The sequence below is a fragment of the Nanorana parkeri genome, unplaced genomic scaffold, assembly GCF_000935625.1.
Source record: "Nanorana parkeri isolate BGI_ZX_2015 unplaced genomic scaffold, ASM93562v1 scaffold161, whole genome shotgun sequence".
Taxonomy (NCBI): Eukaryota; Metazoa; Chordata; class Amphibia; order Anura; family Dicroglossidae; genus Nanorana; species Nanorana parkeri.
This window is the reverse complement of record NW_017306429.1, coordinates 545,040-562,765: the sequence shown is the minus strand read 5'-3', so window position 1 is coordinate 562,765 and position 17,726 is coordinate 545,040. Positions and strand designations below refer to the sequence as shown.

Below are 17,726 nucleotides of genomic sequence, written 5' to 3'. Positions count from 1 at the left end.
TGCTGTCCACTGCAATGATAGCACTGTGCGTGAACAATGCTGTATACATTGCCACAGCCACCATACTGTGTGCCGAAGCAAAACATATGCAGCATGTGTTTGGCAGGTGGTGTTGCTCGTCAAACGCAACAATAGCAATGAATGGGACTGCGCGACAACCTCACAGATGTGCAGTTGTGGCATGTTATAGGGATAGAAAATGCCCATTGGGATATACATTTTTTTTTAAAACCTCTATTTAGGAGGCGGCTGTACCACCTCCTGAATGCCAGGCAGCCGCTGCTTCACCGCCCTCTGAAACAAAATCTGCTGCAGTGCAGATCACTTTTCAGAGGGCAAGACTGTGAACGACCGAAAAGATTATTTACAACATGCATTTGCAGGTGCTTTAATGCCACTTAGTTTTGAACTTCCATGTTTATGATGATTTAAGGTTTTCTGATGAAAGGAATGCAGGACTTTATACTATATGAACAATTAACAGAGAAAAGGTTTGCAATCCTTCCCACACCAAAATCAAGTCTGGATGCATTAAACTGTCAAAGAAATAAAGGATTTATGACTGTTGGCTACATTTGCTTTATTAACTCTAAAGTGACACTAAGCTCAGGAGAAAAATGCATTCAAGTACCTTAACTATTAACAAAAAATGTATCTTATTTGTGTAACAAGTGATTTTGTGCGTGTTTGTCGGTTTACATTAAAGGAGAACTATGAGGCGAGTGCTTTTCATGGGGAGGGGGCGGGTACAGCTGGCTCTGCCTCTAGATAGGCAGAGCCAGCTGTCAGTCACGCAGCTGGGCGGATCCCGCCACAATTGTCGGTATCCCTAAGGAGAACTATGGGGAAAAGCCTTAACCCCATAGTTCTCCTTTAATGTCTCACAATCTGCCAGCTGAAAAGCACAACTTAAAGAGGAACTTTATCAATATCTTCAAAATAACAACAAAGGCACCTTTACAAATGTTTAGTAATTGCATTCTACAAACAGATACTTATAAACAATTGCAGGCTTTTTATTCTTTGCATAGCTTGTTTTTCTTTTCCTCTCCATTCTTCTGACAGTGGCAATTTTTTACTAAGGGCAGACGAATCCATCTCCCTTTACTTCCTGGAACTCTGGCACATGTAACTAGGACATGTGACCATGCACATCCTCTCAGGGGAGGAAAATTCCTTTCCCTGAGATCTCATGAGATTACAGATAAGATTTCCCAGCAATGCTCTGCAGCTCGTCTTCCCAGGATGCATAGCTTGGGCACATTGCATTACTTTTGCCAAAGAGTACCAGGAAGTAGAAAACAGGAAATTGTAAGTAAAATGAAAATATGTTTAACTAATGAATGTAAGATGATTTCATATCAGCATGCAGAGCTGTATGCGGAGTTAATTTTTAGTAAAAGGGGGTAAAGGTCAACTTTAATGTACATGTGTCAGACAGGCGCACAAAAGCGCAACAGACATGCAAACACACTAGACAAAAACACGTAATAATATGTGCAAAACCGCTGTCGCCTAGGTGTGAAAGTGGACCTTGAGGCAGACAGAATCAAAATATTGTTTCTGAAGTGTTACGTCTCATTCTGACTGTGCATTTCGTTATTCACTGTCCACAATTTTATGTAATTTTACGCCACAATTTGAGTTGCTTTGTGCCACTGATTAAGCATGTCAGTGACTGCACTTTATCAGGATAATCAGATTGTGGACAGTCAGGACTTTTGGGATACAATTGTTGGCGACAGACTATTGCACCGAGCCATTGTGCGACCTACAACAAAGGCATTGCGGGAGATGAATCGACACACCTGGAAACTTGTAGAACCCTTGGAGCCTGAGATTCTGAAGAGTCACTGACGTGCACATCAAATAGTGGTCTTCATAGAAGGATACTAAATTATGCCCATATGGTCTCCAAAACAAAACACACCCCCACTGGTAATTACAGCACTGTCCATTGTGACAATAATTGGGCAACAAACTGGCAACTATAAAAATATGTGGGCAAAAAACAATTGTGACAATAAACAAACAACAAATGGGCAATCATGACAATATGTGGGCAAAGAACAGGCAGTTGTACAATACTTGTATAACAAGCAGACAATTGTGGCAATAAAATGAAAAGCCAATGTTTTCAGTGGTCTGTCTCCCTCTACTCCCTTTACATTTACTGCATGTACTCCACCTCCAGGCTAGACTCCTCCCTCTGTCAACTTGTATCCTCAGTGGTCAGAGGGAGGTGCTAGAGGAGGAGACAATAGCTCACACCTCCTCCCAGCAGTGTCAGTTGTTTGCAATGGCCCCCTGTGTCACTACGAGCTAACAAAAGCAACATCCAGCAACCTGGAGATCTAGTAGTCATATTAATTAGTCAGAGACTCTGCAACAGTGCCAGATAATCCCTGCATATGTGTATCCCTGTGCTCAGGGTGTCTGCCTTAAAGCAACTCCTTCTTCTTCCCGGCAGTATTATTATTATTAGTGTATATATATAGATATATATGTATATATATCTATATATATAAATATATATATATATAAAATTAGATATACTTGTTAAGTTGATCAGCTTAAAAGGTGAAGTGCACCTGTAATGAAAATTCAGGCTCTCCCGATCTCAATGTAAAATCTCAATGTAACTACATGCTGTTAGGGACCACAGGTTACAGTACCCAAAAAGAATAAAGAATAATGGCTGCCTCTGCCGTTTACTCATTATTCTTTATTGGCAGGTCTAGTGCATGGTAAGGATTTCAAAGGGCACTGAGAGTGATGGAGAAACATTACCACAGTCCTAGGGTACCTAGGAATTGCGCATTTCAACTTTTGTTCATCCACAGAGCGTAATTACATTGACATGTTTGCTCAGGTTAGTGTAGTGAGGATTAATGTATGTAATGTGATTATGTTAATATTAAAAAAAAACATTGAGGTAGTCATACTTCCGTATTACTTACAGGGTTATTCACAAAAGAGTGAAGAGTTTGGAGAAGGCAGGAGAAGTGAACAATCTAGGACAAAGCTGAACTGGAAAGTGAGCTGAATTAGATAATTTTTCCAAATCAGCTATGTTGTCCTAGATTGTTTACTTCTCCTGCCTTCTCCAAACTCTTCACTCTTTTGTGAACAACCCTGTTAATGTTTTAAAGTTCTGCCTTACTATTTCAGTTTCTCAATGCAAGCCTACCAGACTATGTATCTCAGCAGTTACTAATCAAGAAGGTTAAGAAGTTGCAGTGAGCAACAACTGAACATAGTAGTGAACATTACGGATGCACCGATACTAGTATCGGTGCTGATACAGAGTATTTGTGTGAGTACTCGTGCTTGCCCAAATACTCCCGATGCTTATTCCGATACTTCGGTATCAGGCAACTGGGCAGTCATTACACGCCGCCCGGCTTCCTGATTGGCCAGGAAGCCGGCTCCATGCTCATTTCACTTGTTATTGTCACAGGATGAACAGAGTTGTTTTTGACTGATGGGATATGATTGACAGACTAGCTTCACCTTCTTTATACTGTACGAGAGACAAGATGGCAGAATCCGGAGGGGGAATAAATGGGCCTTTGTGGACACATTGAAACATGGTTTTTGTTCACTAATCATGCATCACTGAGCTTCTAAGATGAACAGTTCATATTTGGCATCAATTTCTACAAGCATCAGCAAAGGAGAGAATTGGTTTAAAAGCAAACTATCCCAAACTGATATATTTAATTGCTTTGCAGCTAGTTTAATGTTTAAACCATACCATCTTTGCAACCATGCCAACAAGAGAGGAATTTTGTATACTGTTTGTGGGAGGTATATTGCCAGAGGCATGCCATGTTGTTATTAGCCAGATAAATGACATGCCAAAGAAGTGACATGTTGGCTAAGGGCTGCTTTACTTCAACGCAATTCCTTCTCAGAAAGGGGTTACCTTGCCAGGTGAATGGTGCAATGGTGTGCTAACAGTGGGCTTGCTTTTCACGATCACTGCTAGACTTGAATATGTTAGGATGAGCCCTTAAAAAGATCAGTCTGGGGAAACTACTGTATTGCCAATGTTTCCTTTTCAGGTTTCAGTGGTTACAATGGAAATAAGTAAAACAGCCAAATACATGGACGCAATAAATACTTGTAGAATCACCATAATCCTTCCTATGCTGCAGTATATATTGCTAAAACAATTGAAACGTACTGTTGTCACTTGCGACAGTGTGTAGAGCATAGTCCAGATATCAGCTCTGCCCAGACCAACTTCTCAGGAGGGAGAAATGACAGTTTATGATAATGGAAAACAATCAGCTGCCACTTCTCTTTTCCTTCTACCTCTCAGCAACAATCAGTTCTCGCTTTGCCTCCTCTCTCCTCTGTTTACAATCAGCTCCCACTCTACTTCCCAAAAAGGCCAAGGCCAGTATCTTAGAACTCAGATGAAAGATGGTCAGGCAAATTGTGCGGCCAGCTAATCAGATATGGTGCCAGGGTCATATAGTAGCATAATAAGTCAACAAAAGGGTCGGTGCCAGTCCAAATACTGGATGTCAAAGCAGGAATTGAGTGCAGGAATCAGAATCGAAGGTTATAGCAAATGTAACAGCAAGTGGTGTTCACTCAGAGTCAGTTCAGACAAGCTCAGCTATGAAGAGTATCCTGAAGTGCATCCCAGAGCCAAACAGTACTCCGAAATGGGCAAACTGCAGCAATAGAGCTACCCCATCTAGTACATTTAAGATAGTAAATTATGAACACACCAAAGGGTCTGACAGATTGCAAGCGGGTGTGGGAGTGGGGGAGGGTGATTATTTTACATTTTGATTTTGTAGTGAACAAATTATGTACTATGAATATTTAGATTTGAATGAAAGCAGTGGAGCCGGTGTAATACGCCTGACAATACTTAGCAATTCATCTGTCGTTATTCACCGTTCAATGCACAAGTCAAATTTGCTATCACATAGAAGAGACATATTGAAGTTGGTGTGAAGCCCGGCTCCGGTAGGAACAGGAACAAAGCGAAATGTCTTCACAGGCTCATAAAATCTATGCCAACCGTGACCCTGCCCTTACATCATTTGTCAGCGGAATCAGCTGTCTGCTCTAGCGGCTCCTGGCAGCGATTGTCTTGGATTATTAAAGCAACAATCTTGAACTCTAGTAGGACAGGTGAACAGATACTAAAATGACTTGTGCAGAACAATATCCATAGAGACAAGCAGACTTGTAAAATTCCTGTGAAGCAGAGCAATAAATACTTTAGAAAGAAATACAGCCTGTTCCTATCAGAGGAATGCAAAATATGACAAGGCCCGAGGAAAGGCCTAAATTGTCTGGAAAGCTTTCAGCTAAAAACATTGCACAGCTATAAAAAGTATCATCTTCAGTGAACCATTTGTCGTTTCCTTTAATAAAACATATTTTTACTGTGACATAAAGGCATCCTTACAGGCTTTATGGCACTTTCTATTGTAAGAGCTGCTTCTCGCATATCAACTTATAGGGCTGTTCAGGAGATCTCAAACTGAATGTAGGGAAAAATACAGGTAGTAATTTGTAAAGGAAAGTTAATATACCTGGTGGGTCATCCCAGACTTCTAGGCACCAGAATATCCCTTATCACTGTCTTGTTAATTAATTTTCCATCTTGAGAAAAAGAAATATATGCGGCTTTTAAACAGAAAATCTGTTTACGTAACTCTACTGTTTCCTTCTCCAGGGTGATATCTTGGTGTAATTTTGCCTTCGCATAAATTTAAGAGCTCCCTTGTCAACATATAATTAAAGTTCACGTGCCTTAGCCAATAGTAGTTTCTGTGTTATTGTGCAAATACGGCATATACTAATGATGTCTTGAAAGCAAGGTTTTTCAGGTTAGCAGTAATGTATGCTCTTTACACAGATAGGGGAGGATACAGACTTTAATCAGCTCCTTTGTAAAGACACAGTGTGAGTCTTTCATACTCCTCCTGTATTGCTGACATTTTGTCATGCTACTATGCAAACGTTTTTTTTTTTTTTTTATAGAGAACCCACATTAAGTTGTACCTAAAAGCAGAACTGTCCATTTTGCTCTAGTTTCTTGTTGCATCTAACTCTACACAACTCCATTCATTCTAGATGAGTCCATCACTTCTTGTGTTATGACCATTGTTGGTGATCTAAGCGCCTTATCACACCTCTTGAAATGTGGAGGATCCATATTGGGGTCTGGGCTCACTACAGAAGGGCTCAGATAACCAGTTGTGAAATCGGAGGGTCACCTCCATCCTCTGTCTGCTTGAAATGAAGCTTAGAAAACCTTGCCTACTACATAAAAAAACTTTCACTATAGAACTCAAGCTGCATAATGTCTATCTATACTAGGGCTTAGGCTAACACACAGTGAAGCTGATTCCATTCACCATTACTGTCCCGAATTAGCACAGTTATTATGCACATCTAGTAGTGAGAGAAAAGATCCTTGACATTGATTTATTAAATTTGACATTCATCTCCACTGGGAGTCTGAAGCTGCTAGCGTTAAGAGTTAAAAACAAAACAAAATGACCAAATATCCTTAAAGCCCAACTCTGGGCCTTTTTTCGAAATTATAGGGTCAGTTATCACCTCAGTGTTGATCTCTGCATCTCTGAAGACCACCCACTGCTTGAGAAGATTGGAAGAAGATGAGCCTGCATGTTATGTAGCCAGGCTAAAGACATTGGAAAAAGATAATTATACTAATATAAAAAAAGCGTAACATACAGTGTAGGGGAGCCTAAAGGGGGCCACCTGTGGTTGAAGCTTGGGGCATATCCTACGGGCACCCATAACGTAATACACTAGTTATCCTAAAGGGAGGATCCAACCTCATTAAGTTATCAATCCTGTAAATTCAGCAAGATGATATGTTCTGGAATTTTAGCAGGCCATCCCTTTCACTATACTGTATATCAGTTTTTCAAATAACAACACAGAATGCATCTCCCTCTAACACTCCTCAGCCGAGGTCGGAATTAGGGAAATCCACCTTCTAGAAATCATTTTTCTTGCAGTACAATGCTCTACTAATAGCATCTGTAGTATGTTAGTTTGAAACCACTGTGTTAATGTAACCCAGAATGCAAGTATGAAGGCATTTTGTTAAGACATCAAATACTGCATTTAGTTTTTGAATCACATTATTGCAGTAGCCAAACAATTTGGGACACCTCCAAAGGAGATGTAGCAAATCCCCCTGGTTTCTTCCACATTTAACACAATTGGACAGCCTAATTTGTTATAGAAATGTAGGTGTGCAGTATGCAGAATAAACAACTGTGTAAGTCTGTTGGACTGTAACAAGGACACTCTAGAAAGGATTTATAAAATCTCCTCCCACCGTTCCCCCGTAATAGTACCAAAATCTTGTTTCCATCTCTGTTTCCTTTGTTGCAGGAAATTGCCAGGATGTCCGTTAGGAAATTGGTTTAGTGAAAGGAGATTAGACTACCAGTGTTGTTTGCATGAGCCACAGTTTCAAACACTGGGGTGGGATCAATCTTTATTATATGTAACCTATCTCGGGCTTGCAAAGCATGCCTAAGTTGGAAGTATTGACAGAAGGATTTATTGCAATGTTAAAATTCTGTTCAAGCTGTTGGAATGACATACAAATACATATTTCAAATAAATGACACAAGATGCCGAAAGCACTATTGTTAACCTAAAGAGAGAACACAGCAAAAGCTGCCTGCCTTTTGGCTCTCTGTGTCTGACTAAAACTTTAAATAAAACCATCTTAATAGGGATAAGTCACTGCTCTAATTTCTTTACTCGAGAGTGTGTACATTTCAGCTACAGTTATTGATCAGGCGAAGAGGAGCCTAAATACCAAACTCCACATAGAGAACTATTGTAATATTCATATGAAACATTTCATTTCTACCTGGCTAAAAATATATATTTATATTTTTTTATCTTGAATATAAATAATATGATCAGAAACCCGTTTGGATTATATAGACAAAAACCACTACAAACACCTTGAACCCAGCCATTAAAGAGCAGCTATTGCAAACAATTTATCTTGTTAATTCTTGTAATATAAGTATTAAGTATATGATTTTTTTTAATTGCACATGCTTTTATTTGTATTTTTCTTTAAAAAGACAGTAACCGGGGTTGGACAAACTTTAACACTTCCATTACTGTTTACAGTATTCTTATGGTTCAAAACTTAAAAACTGCTGCTGTTGCTGCAACTTTTAAGCACTCCCTAAGAATTATAGTTTGTCCCAACCCTTGTTAATTTTGTTGTGTTGGTCAGATTAGAAAAAAAATCATAGCATTATTACATGTATTAACGCAATACAGATATCAGAATACAGTATTTGTTGAGACAGTGGTCTTTTCACAGTCCTACACTCTATTCCACCCATTCTCTAGCAAACATATATAGTAAAACCATATATAAACACATATACATATTGCAACATATTGCCTTTTTAATTTCAGACTTCCTTGTACATTTGATATTACGAATAAATGAATGAAAACTAGGGATGCACCGATACCGGTATTTCGGTACCGAGTACCGATATGTTTTTCCGGTACTCACCGATACCGAATACTGAGTCCCGGAAGTCCCATTCAGGAAGCCAGGCGGCGTGTAATGACCTGATTAGCCGGGAAGCGTGTAAAGACTCGCCACCCGGCTTCCTGATTAGCAAGGAAGCCATCCCCATGCTTCTCGTCACTATGTGACAAGAAAGCATGGAGCCGGCTTGCTGACCAATCATTAGTATTATTATTATTACATAGGATTTATATAGCACCAATAGTTTGCACAGGGCTTTACATATATATAATGGAAGATATAAGAAGACATTACAATCACAATACAATGCAAGACAAGACGGTAAGGAGGGCCCTGCCCCTGAGGGCTTACAGTCTAAAAGGGAGGAAGATGTGATACATGAGGAGGTAGCTGTGTGTGGATGAATTGTTTGAGAACGTGATGGTTCAGTGGTTAGGTTGAGGTGGGGTAAGTGATAAGGGAGCATGGAGCCGGCTTCCCGGCCAATCAGGAAGACGGGCAGCGTGTTCTTATACAGGAAGTATCGGGCTAGACATCAGAGCACCGATACTAGTATCAGTGCATTCCTAATGAAAACCCAATTGTTGGGTCTTTTTCTTACGCATACACACTACTGTGTATCCCAAAAATGCTTTGCCTCATCAAACCACAGGGATGTGTAGTATCTCAAGTGACCATGTTCATGAAAACCATGGGAATTCATACGCTGACACTAATGAAAACACCCATAAAATTCAAGTGGGTAAGACAAGTCGGACTAATGGATAAGTGATCCTGAGTCTTTACCACTTTGCATGATAGAGCTTTAACTTGCATTTTTGGATGGCACGGCGAACTGTGTTCACAGACAGTGATTTTCTGAAGTATTCCTGAGCCCATGCAGTGAGGTCCATCAGAGAATCATGCATGTTTTTATCACAGTGCCGTCTGAGGGCCACAGATCATGGGGATCCAATATTGTGTTTCTTTGTCCCTTGCACACAAAGATTTATTCAGATTCTCAGAATATTTTGATGATTTTACTGTAGAGTATTTAAAGTCTTTGCAATATTACATTGAAGAACATTATTCTGAAATTGTTCGACAATTTTTAGATGCAGCTTTTCACAGATTGGTAATCCTCTGCCCATCTTTACTTCTGAGACACTCTGACTCTCTAAGATGTTCTTTTTATACCCAATCATGTTACTGACCTGTTGCCAAATACTCTTATTAGTTGCAAAATATTCTTCCAGCTCTTCCTTGTTAGTACCACTTACTTTGCCAGCTTTATGTTGCCCTGTCCCAACTATTTAGAGACGTGTTGCGGCCATCAATTTACAAAATTACATAGTATTTGAGGTTGAATAAAGACATATGTCCATCAAGTCCAACCTATCTGTGTATGTGTATGATCCTATTGGTGTGTAGTATGTATAGGTCCCTGTGTGTTCTCAATCTTAAGAGTACTTGTACCCCTGTATATTACGGTCCCTGAGGAAATCGTCCAATCGCCTCTTGAACGATTCCACACTCTCAGACGAAATCACAGTATGTGGCAGCGAGTTCCAGACCTTGACTGATCTAACTGAGAAGAAACCCCTACGCCCCTTGTGCTGAAATTTTTTCTCCACCAATTTTAAGTGGTGGCCTCTCGTCTTTATCATCGAGTTAATTGTAAAAAGTTTGTTGCTAATGTTACTATCCCCGGTAAACATTTTATACATGAAAATCATGTCCCTCCTTAATCTCTTTACTTCCAAGGAGAACATGTTTAATTTTAGGAGCCTGTTCTAATAGCTCAGGTCCTCCATCCCCTTTTTAAATTTGGTTGCCCTCCTCTGGACTCTTTCCAGTTCAAGGACATCCCCTCTGTTCACTGGTGCCCAAAACTGGACCACGTACTCTAGATGAGGCCGTACCAGTGATCTATAAAGTGGCACAATTACGGACTTCTACCTACAAAACATTCCCCTCTTTATACAGGACAGGACTCTACTTGCCTTGTTTACCGCAGCCTGACACTGCAAGCTATTATTCAGTCTGTGGTCTACAATGACCCCCAAGTCTGTTTCTCTTTCTAACTTTCTGAGGGGAGCACCCATTAGTGTGTAATCCGTTTTCTTGTTTTTTTAATCAATGATTTCTATTTGTTCATCAAAAGACTTGAAAACAACAATACAGTGTTTAGTATAAGGCACATAGTATAATCACCATATCAGTAACATTTAGAAATCAACTGCATGAAGATAATACACATTAGGGAGATCGAGCTAAACGATTCCAGCGCCCTGGGGCGCAGAACAAAAAGGCAAGAGAGCCAGAGGCGTTTTCTTGTTTTTAACCCCAAAGTGCACAACTTTACATTTATCTACATTAAACCTCATCTGCCATGTAGTTGCCCACACCCCTATTTTATCCAGATCCCCCTGTAATGTTATAGCATCTGATTCAGTGACAATTCCCCTCCCGATTTTGGTATCATCAGCAAACACTGAAACAAAAATTTCAAAATTGCCTTTTTTTTCTTCTTAAAATGGTAAATTTTTTCAGTTTTCTATTGTGAATCAGTAATGGGTTGCATTCTGTTTTTAGGTAGATCTTACACAGCGTCCTAACTCTTTTGGAATTGGGGTTGTAAATTGATCCTTATGCAGCTTTCCCCTCTGTGGAGATTGCAAGGGCCTGATAACAAGTCAAAATTCAGGTACTTACACTGCTTCGGTGTACAAAAGATACAGTCATTGATGTATTAAATACAGAGTTGCATTTATTTGTGTCTTGGATTTCAGCTTTAATGTTCCTGCATATTATAAGCACAATCATTTGGAAATGGAGGTGTAAAATTAAATGAATGAAGACCACAATGTAGTTAAGGGAAAAGTATACTTTGGAATGAAGTGCCATTTGTTAAATGCATGAGGCAAACGTTTACCTTTCGGACCTTTTTCCTTCTGTTCTGAACAATATCTTTGCTTTAGGCAAGAATAACACTACCCTAAACAAGAGAAAATACTACTATATGTTGAAATTATGCAGAATTGCATAAATTAGTGTAGTTCATTCTTATTTATGAAGACATAAAGTCTAATTTTTAACTTTAAAGTATTAATAATCAAACCTGGGTGCCTTAAGCAAGTGTTCCCATGGTTCGCATAAGAATAACATCATAATTCGTGATTTATAGGTATCCAGTTTGGCTGGCTGACAAAGTGTGCATAAAACCTGACTTAAGGCTTTGTCACAAGATATAGAGTGTGGGTGTAGATACAGTGCTAAGGCAGGGGGAGTGCAGGCCAACACGTCTTACTTCATATCACAGAAATAAAAGCCAGAAATGATAAATACTATTCTATCATTGCTTCTTAATGTATACTGTAAGATCCTAGTGAAACAGCAAATACCACAGGTTCATATAAGGTAAAGACAACGCCTTTAATTAAGGGTGCAATGGTCTTGCATTTACACATCAACAGAATTAAAGAGAGATTTCTTTTTATAAACTACTGATGGTTGAACCCCTGTACTGGACTCTCCCATGTAATATCGAAATCTGTACCCAGATAAAGCGTTTACAGTATCTCCCGGCCTCTAAGCAAGCAAGCCTAACATGGGTATAACTAGGATATAAAACTAAACGTTGTTTTTATTTGGTTTTGGTTACTGTGACAGTTTAGCCAGTATTTTAGTGTGGACAGAATCGATTGTTGGGAACTCAATACAGTACCAATAAAAAAGGTGGTACTACATACTGGACAAATACTCTTATGTCATAGAATGTGATCATTACAGCAACCTTAGTACAGTGAAGGTTTAAGTAACAAAGAAAATATTTTAGACTGTATATGGATAATCACTTGGACTTCTGCATCGCTCCAGCATTGGGCACTGTTGTCTAGATAAAGAGGTCCTCATGTGGCTCTGAAACATTGCATTTGTATATTTAATTTTAATTAAATAAAACTAGGGCTGGTAATGATTAAAATTTTCGTGTTTGATTAATTGAAATTTTTTAAATCGATTCATCGATTTAATTTCGATTAATTGTAACGCACATACAGACCCACTTTATTAATCTCACGTGCCCCACTCAATATGGCCGCCGCTTGAGTGGGGCAACTCAGAATAATAACGTGCTGGATTAGTGTGATCCTAGTTCATTTTATTACTTCATTGCTGTGCTGTATGTGTATAGGCCAATGCCTTGGCTGGCGCTCGTGCAGAAAGTTTCTTGGGCAAACTCACCGGCCCAAGTGGCTCCGTCGGCTAACGAAGGGGGGAGGAGTCCGGTGACGTCACAGACATCGACGTCACGGACTCTTCCCCCTTTCCCTTCGTTAGCCGACAGAGCCACTTGGGGAAGGGGGAGGAGTCTGGTGACGTCTATGTCCGTGACGTCACCGGATCGCCAAAGGGACTCCCGGAAGCCGGCGGAGAGGTGAGTGTTTTCATTAGCGATCAAAATAATTTTAATCGATCAATAAATTTAAAGATGAATTGAGAAATTAATCTTTCATTTACACAGCCCTAAATAAAACTTATTTTTTTTGCAAATCAGATGAAAACAAACAGTTATGTCTCGCAAAGCGGACGTAGACCCCCTGCAAGGGTTATGTTTTATTCTGCCCAGATAATTCTGATTACTGGTCAAGGATATCTGCTGATCTGAGCAGCTGCGCAGCTATAGACAATATGCTAATAGGTTATTTTTATAGATCGAAATAGTTCTGCTATTGAAAACTAAAACAATAAAAATTGGACCAGAGTTAATCAGCTTTTTTAATTCTATAGTTCTAGCCTCTAAACCTAACCATTATTTAGTGGTGCCCTCACTTATGGCCCATTTCCACTGTTGAGGTTTGCCTGTGGTTAGGAAAGAAACCAAGCCACACAGAGACAACCAGGAAAAGTCTTTACCACTGCATCATAAAGTACTGTTTTCATCTAAGTGTTCCTGTACGTTGTGGTTTAGCAAAATATAATCTACAGCTTTTTCCTTCTGGTTTTCAGAAAACTTATACCTAATTGTTTTCAGTGGCCCAGCATGTAAATCTCATACAGCCAGAGGCCACATACATTCAAAATGGAAACAAAATCCATGCAATCCATAAGTAAAACACATGAAAGGCAAACATTTAAATGCAACTGTGAAAATGGCTTTAAGATTGCAAATCCTTTTATGTTGTCTTCATTTACATAATATACGTCAACAACTAATTAAAATTTTTGGATCATTGTTTATTAGAAGTATAATTTTTTTTTATATAAACAAAGAAAGACATTATCTATGAATAAGAACTAAAGCTACACCTAAAACTGTCTATTGACCTGCAGTTTCACAAGCCTAAAATCATACTAATGATACTGCATATTCAAGTGATATTAAATAAACGTATACTGTATGGGTCATTTTATTAACCAGCACAGAAAGTAATGTTGCAACTACACTTGCAACCATTCAATGGTTTTGAAAAACAAAATAAGATGGTTAAATTAATGGTTCTAAAGAGTCTTCCTCTGTAGAGTCAATTGCAAACTGGCCCTATATCATACTGGCGATCCCACTATCAAATTATTCTTTGGTGAACAACTTTCTGGCTCCATCGAGATAACCTGGGCTTGGTAGCCACACTGTTCAGCAGCCCATGCTCGATCCAGGTCCACCAATCCCATGCATCGTTTCCCTTTGAGACACACAAATAAAAACTTTTTATTACACAGCTCCCTCTTGTAAAGTAATTCCTCTTGTCAGTAATTTTCAATATTGCTACTTAAATTGCAGCAAATAATAATTTTACAGACAACAGATAATACAATATAAATGATTGCATACACATTAAAAGGAGGAAATATTCCATCACTTCCTGTCACGGTAATAGAGGGTCCAGACGTGAGAAATCTCTCCAATGGGTACAAAAAAAAGCAACAAAACACATTTAAGTAGAGCTGGGAAAGGCTGAAACCTCTGTGAGGTCTCTATTGGTGTCTGGGCTTTCTGCTGGTGACCTCCATGCTCCTCATATATTTTGTGGTGTTACATGGATAAAGAGAGGAACATTGATCTGCAAGACACAGGGGCCAACTGTGGCACCTACATCGAATAGGCTACCATAATATGTGCTAACATCAGCGATCTGACATCATCCAGGACAACTGCCCGCACAGCCCTGGTGAGACCGGCACCAGTCCGCACAGCCCTGGTGAGATTGCGCGCAGTCTTGGTGAGACCCCGCACAGCCCCCTGAGATGCTGCACAGCCCTGGTGAGCAAGACATGAGTATGTAGCTTCATATTATTCTGCATTGCTGTATAATGTATTACTTGGATTTGTAGTCTTCTATAGGTGATGGTATTCTGCAGTGCTGTATAATGTATTGCTGAGATTTGTAGTCCCTCTGCAGCTTGGAGTCAGTGGCAAAACTACCATGGTCACATGGGTGGCAGCTGCGTCCAGGCCCCAGTGCTCCACCACTGTCCTAAAATCATTAGTCTGTATTGTTTTAGAAATCTGTCACATGACAAGTTCCTGGTAGCCCCCTAACATTTATACAACTGGAGCACCAATATTAACCCTATATTGGCAAACATACCACATAGCATACACATACCTATTAGTCTCCGCTCTGGAGGAAGCTGGACTTCTGTCTGATCTGCAAATCTACACAGAATCATGTGTTCCTGTATGAAGAAGAAAACAGATTTTAAAGTGGACCTCTCTGCAACTTTACAAGCCTACAAGAATACATTCCTGACATGTCACAATATACAGCACCAGTATATAAATGAGAAGATTTTGTCACTGTTTTGTGGGCAGGAGGAAGCATTCCCCAGCAATCAGTCTGTAACATTTTAAAACTGTAACATGTAAGTCACATGAAACGGGGGTGATCATAGGCGAAAGTGTGCCTGGGCACACCCTAATCACCCCGTGTGCCACACCAAAACCCACGGCATAGGTAGCTGCACCAGCTAGGGACAAGACAGCTGTGCACGCCGTGGCCCCGGAAACAGCCGACCATGCCAGGAGGGAGGACTCCAGACAAGAGGCAGATGGTGGATCTGATACAAACCAGGCTGCAGTTCTGGACCACTATCAGTGTGAGTGGCTGCAGCAGAAGATAGGATGTGAGTGCAATGCTGAACCTTGTGAGCTGGGCTGGGCAATGTCTGTGTATATGTGTTTTGAAGGGGATGGGGCAATGTATAGAGAGCAGTGTCTGTATATGGGGGAGTGGGGCCAATGTGTGTGTTTGAGATTTGATTGCTGTACATATTATATCATATGTATAGAATTGTGTTTTTTGGCTTTGGTTTTCAGACAAGTTCTGGATTTGCACACTAAAGGAGTTGCAGTCATTGGAAATCCTACGGCACTTCTGGGTATGGGAAGTCTTGTGACCTGTAGTGTCGGAGCAGCCAATCTCCAGGCCCGGCCTCTGTCACATGGGGTAACCATCCTTAGACCTGTGTAAGCTCCATCTATGAGTATGAGATCAGTGTGTAGTGCATTGTGGTTACATGAATGTACGGTGATCACATTTCAGATGCCCATATACAATGTGCTGCAGATCTACATGTGAATAGTGCTGGAGACATAGACCGCAGTCCTCTGTGCCTGGGAGCAAGTTGGACCATGCTTTATAAGGTTTTTTTTTTGCCGTCCTCCGGATTAACTGTGAGTTTATGGTTCTGTATATGAAACTTTCAATGTATTTTTATATTCATTTTTCTATTGGTGTAACCATGTATGTAATTGTTCAAGCTTATGTGAGCTACAGAGCCCTGTGGCACAAGCTACCAAGTGACAATTTCCAATCCAGACATTTTTCATCTAATCATAGTTTGTGGACTAAGATACCATAACAGTCATCGCAGTTATCTAATCCAACCAAAATAAAATGTATAGCTGCTGAGCAAGAAATCTCATTAACAAACAGTTTAAATATGTGTGTTTGAATTATCCACTGCTTTCTACCTTGCATGAATTGGCTTTTAAGATCAGAATAAAGAAATGTCTTTAAACCATACAACTTCATCAAAGTGGGATTTATTCTGGATAATTAACAGACAAGAGGCCTAAATCTGCATGGTCTGACTGGGAGACAATGCCTGATTATTAACGTTGAATGCTGGTCCCTCAGCCAATTATCTAGGCTAAGACCATAAATAGGTTCATTAAAAGTACCATAGATGTCTACCTGCACTAAAATCCCTAAATTCAGGAATTCTTTTTTGCAGCTTGTACTAACATATGCCCTTGTCACAGATCTCAATATGGCTGCTGGCGACACAGCAGTACAGGAAAAAAAACAAAGAATGTGATTAGTCTAAGCTTTTCAAATAAAAAAAAAACGTCTCCTTCAACGGTCATAAAACTAAAATTAAGAAAACTTGGCAGTTGTTACAATTTGTACTTTCATTTCCATCATTTATATAACAAATATTTGGAAGATGTCTTCATGGAGAGCCTTAAGGTAAATGGTAATCAGTCATGATAACTTGCTTACTATACTAGTAAAGTTTCCTAACAATACTATTTTTAGTCAAGGAACACCTTGAGACAGTGAAAAAGGAAGAACTGGTAGTAGAGTTTTAAAAGGATGGTGGTGGTTAGTGCACAGTTGGTTTTTTTCTCTTTCTCAATAGAATAAGGCAATGTCAAATCACTGGGTACAAAGTGCCTCATAGAAGCTAATTAGATTTCTGCTATCTATCATCTAATGAATATAGTTTCACTCTGCATCTCATTAAAGTTGATCTGTCACATGCCTCTACAGTTCAGAATGATAAAAGTTGCATAGGCAGAAGTTATCTGTGGTGACAATAAGAAGTGAAAACAACCAGCAAGGACAGACATACAGTTTAACCACCTGATGTTATATGCAAATCTTAGTTTTACCTTTATAAGAAAACCTGGGCCATCCATATCTGAGAGGCTTGGTCATCATCAAGCATGGCTAGATAAACTGAAGTCTCTGGTTGTCTAACCTGTAGGAGTATTGGTACCCTAAGCTAGGACCTAGCAGAACTGCTAATTGCAAATGAGACTAATGAGAGAATATAGTTCACATGTATAAAACTTAAGGGTACCCACAGGCATCTTATTCCATTAACACAAACATAGGCATCTTCATTTGCATTCTGGAAAGCTTATGTAAAGATTCATTCATTCATAATTTAGAACATACCAAGAAAACTG

The 17,726-nt window shown here is 39.6% G+C and overlaps 1 protein-coding gene across 1 annotated transcript in view; it reads right to left on the bottom strand.

The window, feature by feature from the left end:
* Window positions 1-14,040: 14,040 nt before the first annotated feature.
* Window positions 14,041-17,726, bottom strand: part of GSTCD (glutathione S-transferase C-terminal domain containing) — a 106,998-nt gene continuing 103,312 nt past the window's right edge. Inside the window, exons 10-11 of the mRNA XM_018554483.1 lie at window positions 15,136-15,205; window positions 14,041-14,211 (exon numbers count right to left, since the gene is read on the bottom strand). Of these exons, the coding sequence (XP_018409985.1) occupies window positions 14,075-14,211; window positions 15,136-15,205 (207 nt within the window). The 3' untranslated portion in view covers window positions 14,041-14,074. The remainder of the gene's footprint in view (window positions 14,212-15,135; window positions 15,206-17,726) is intronic.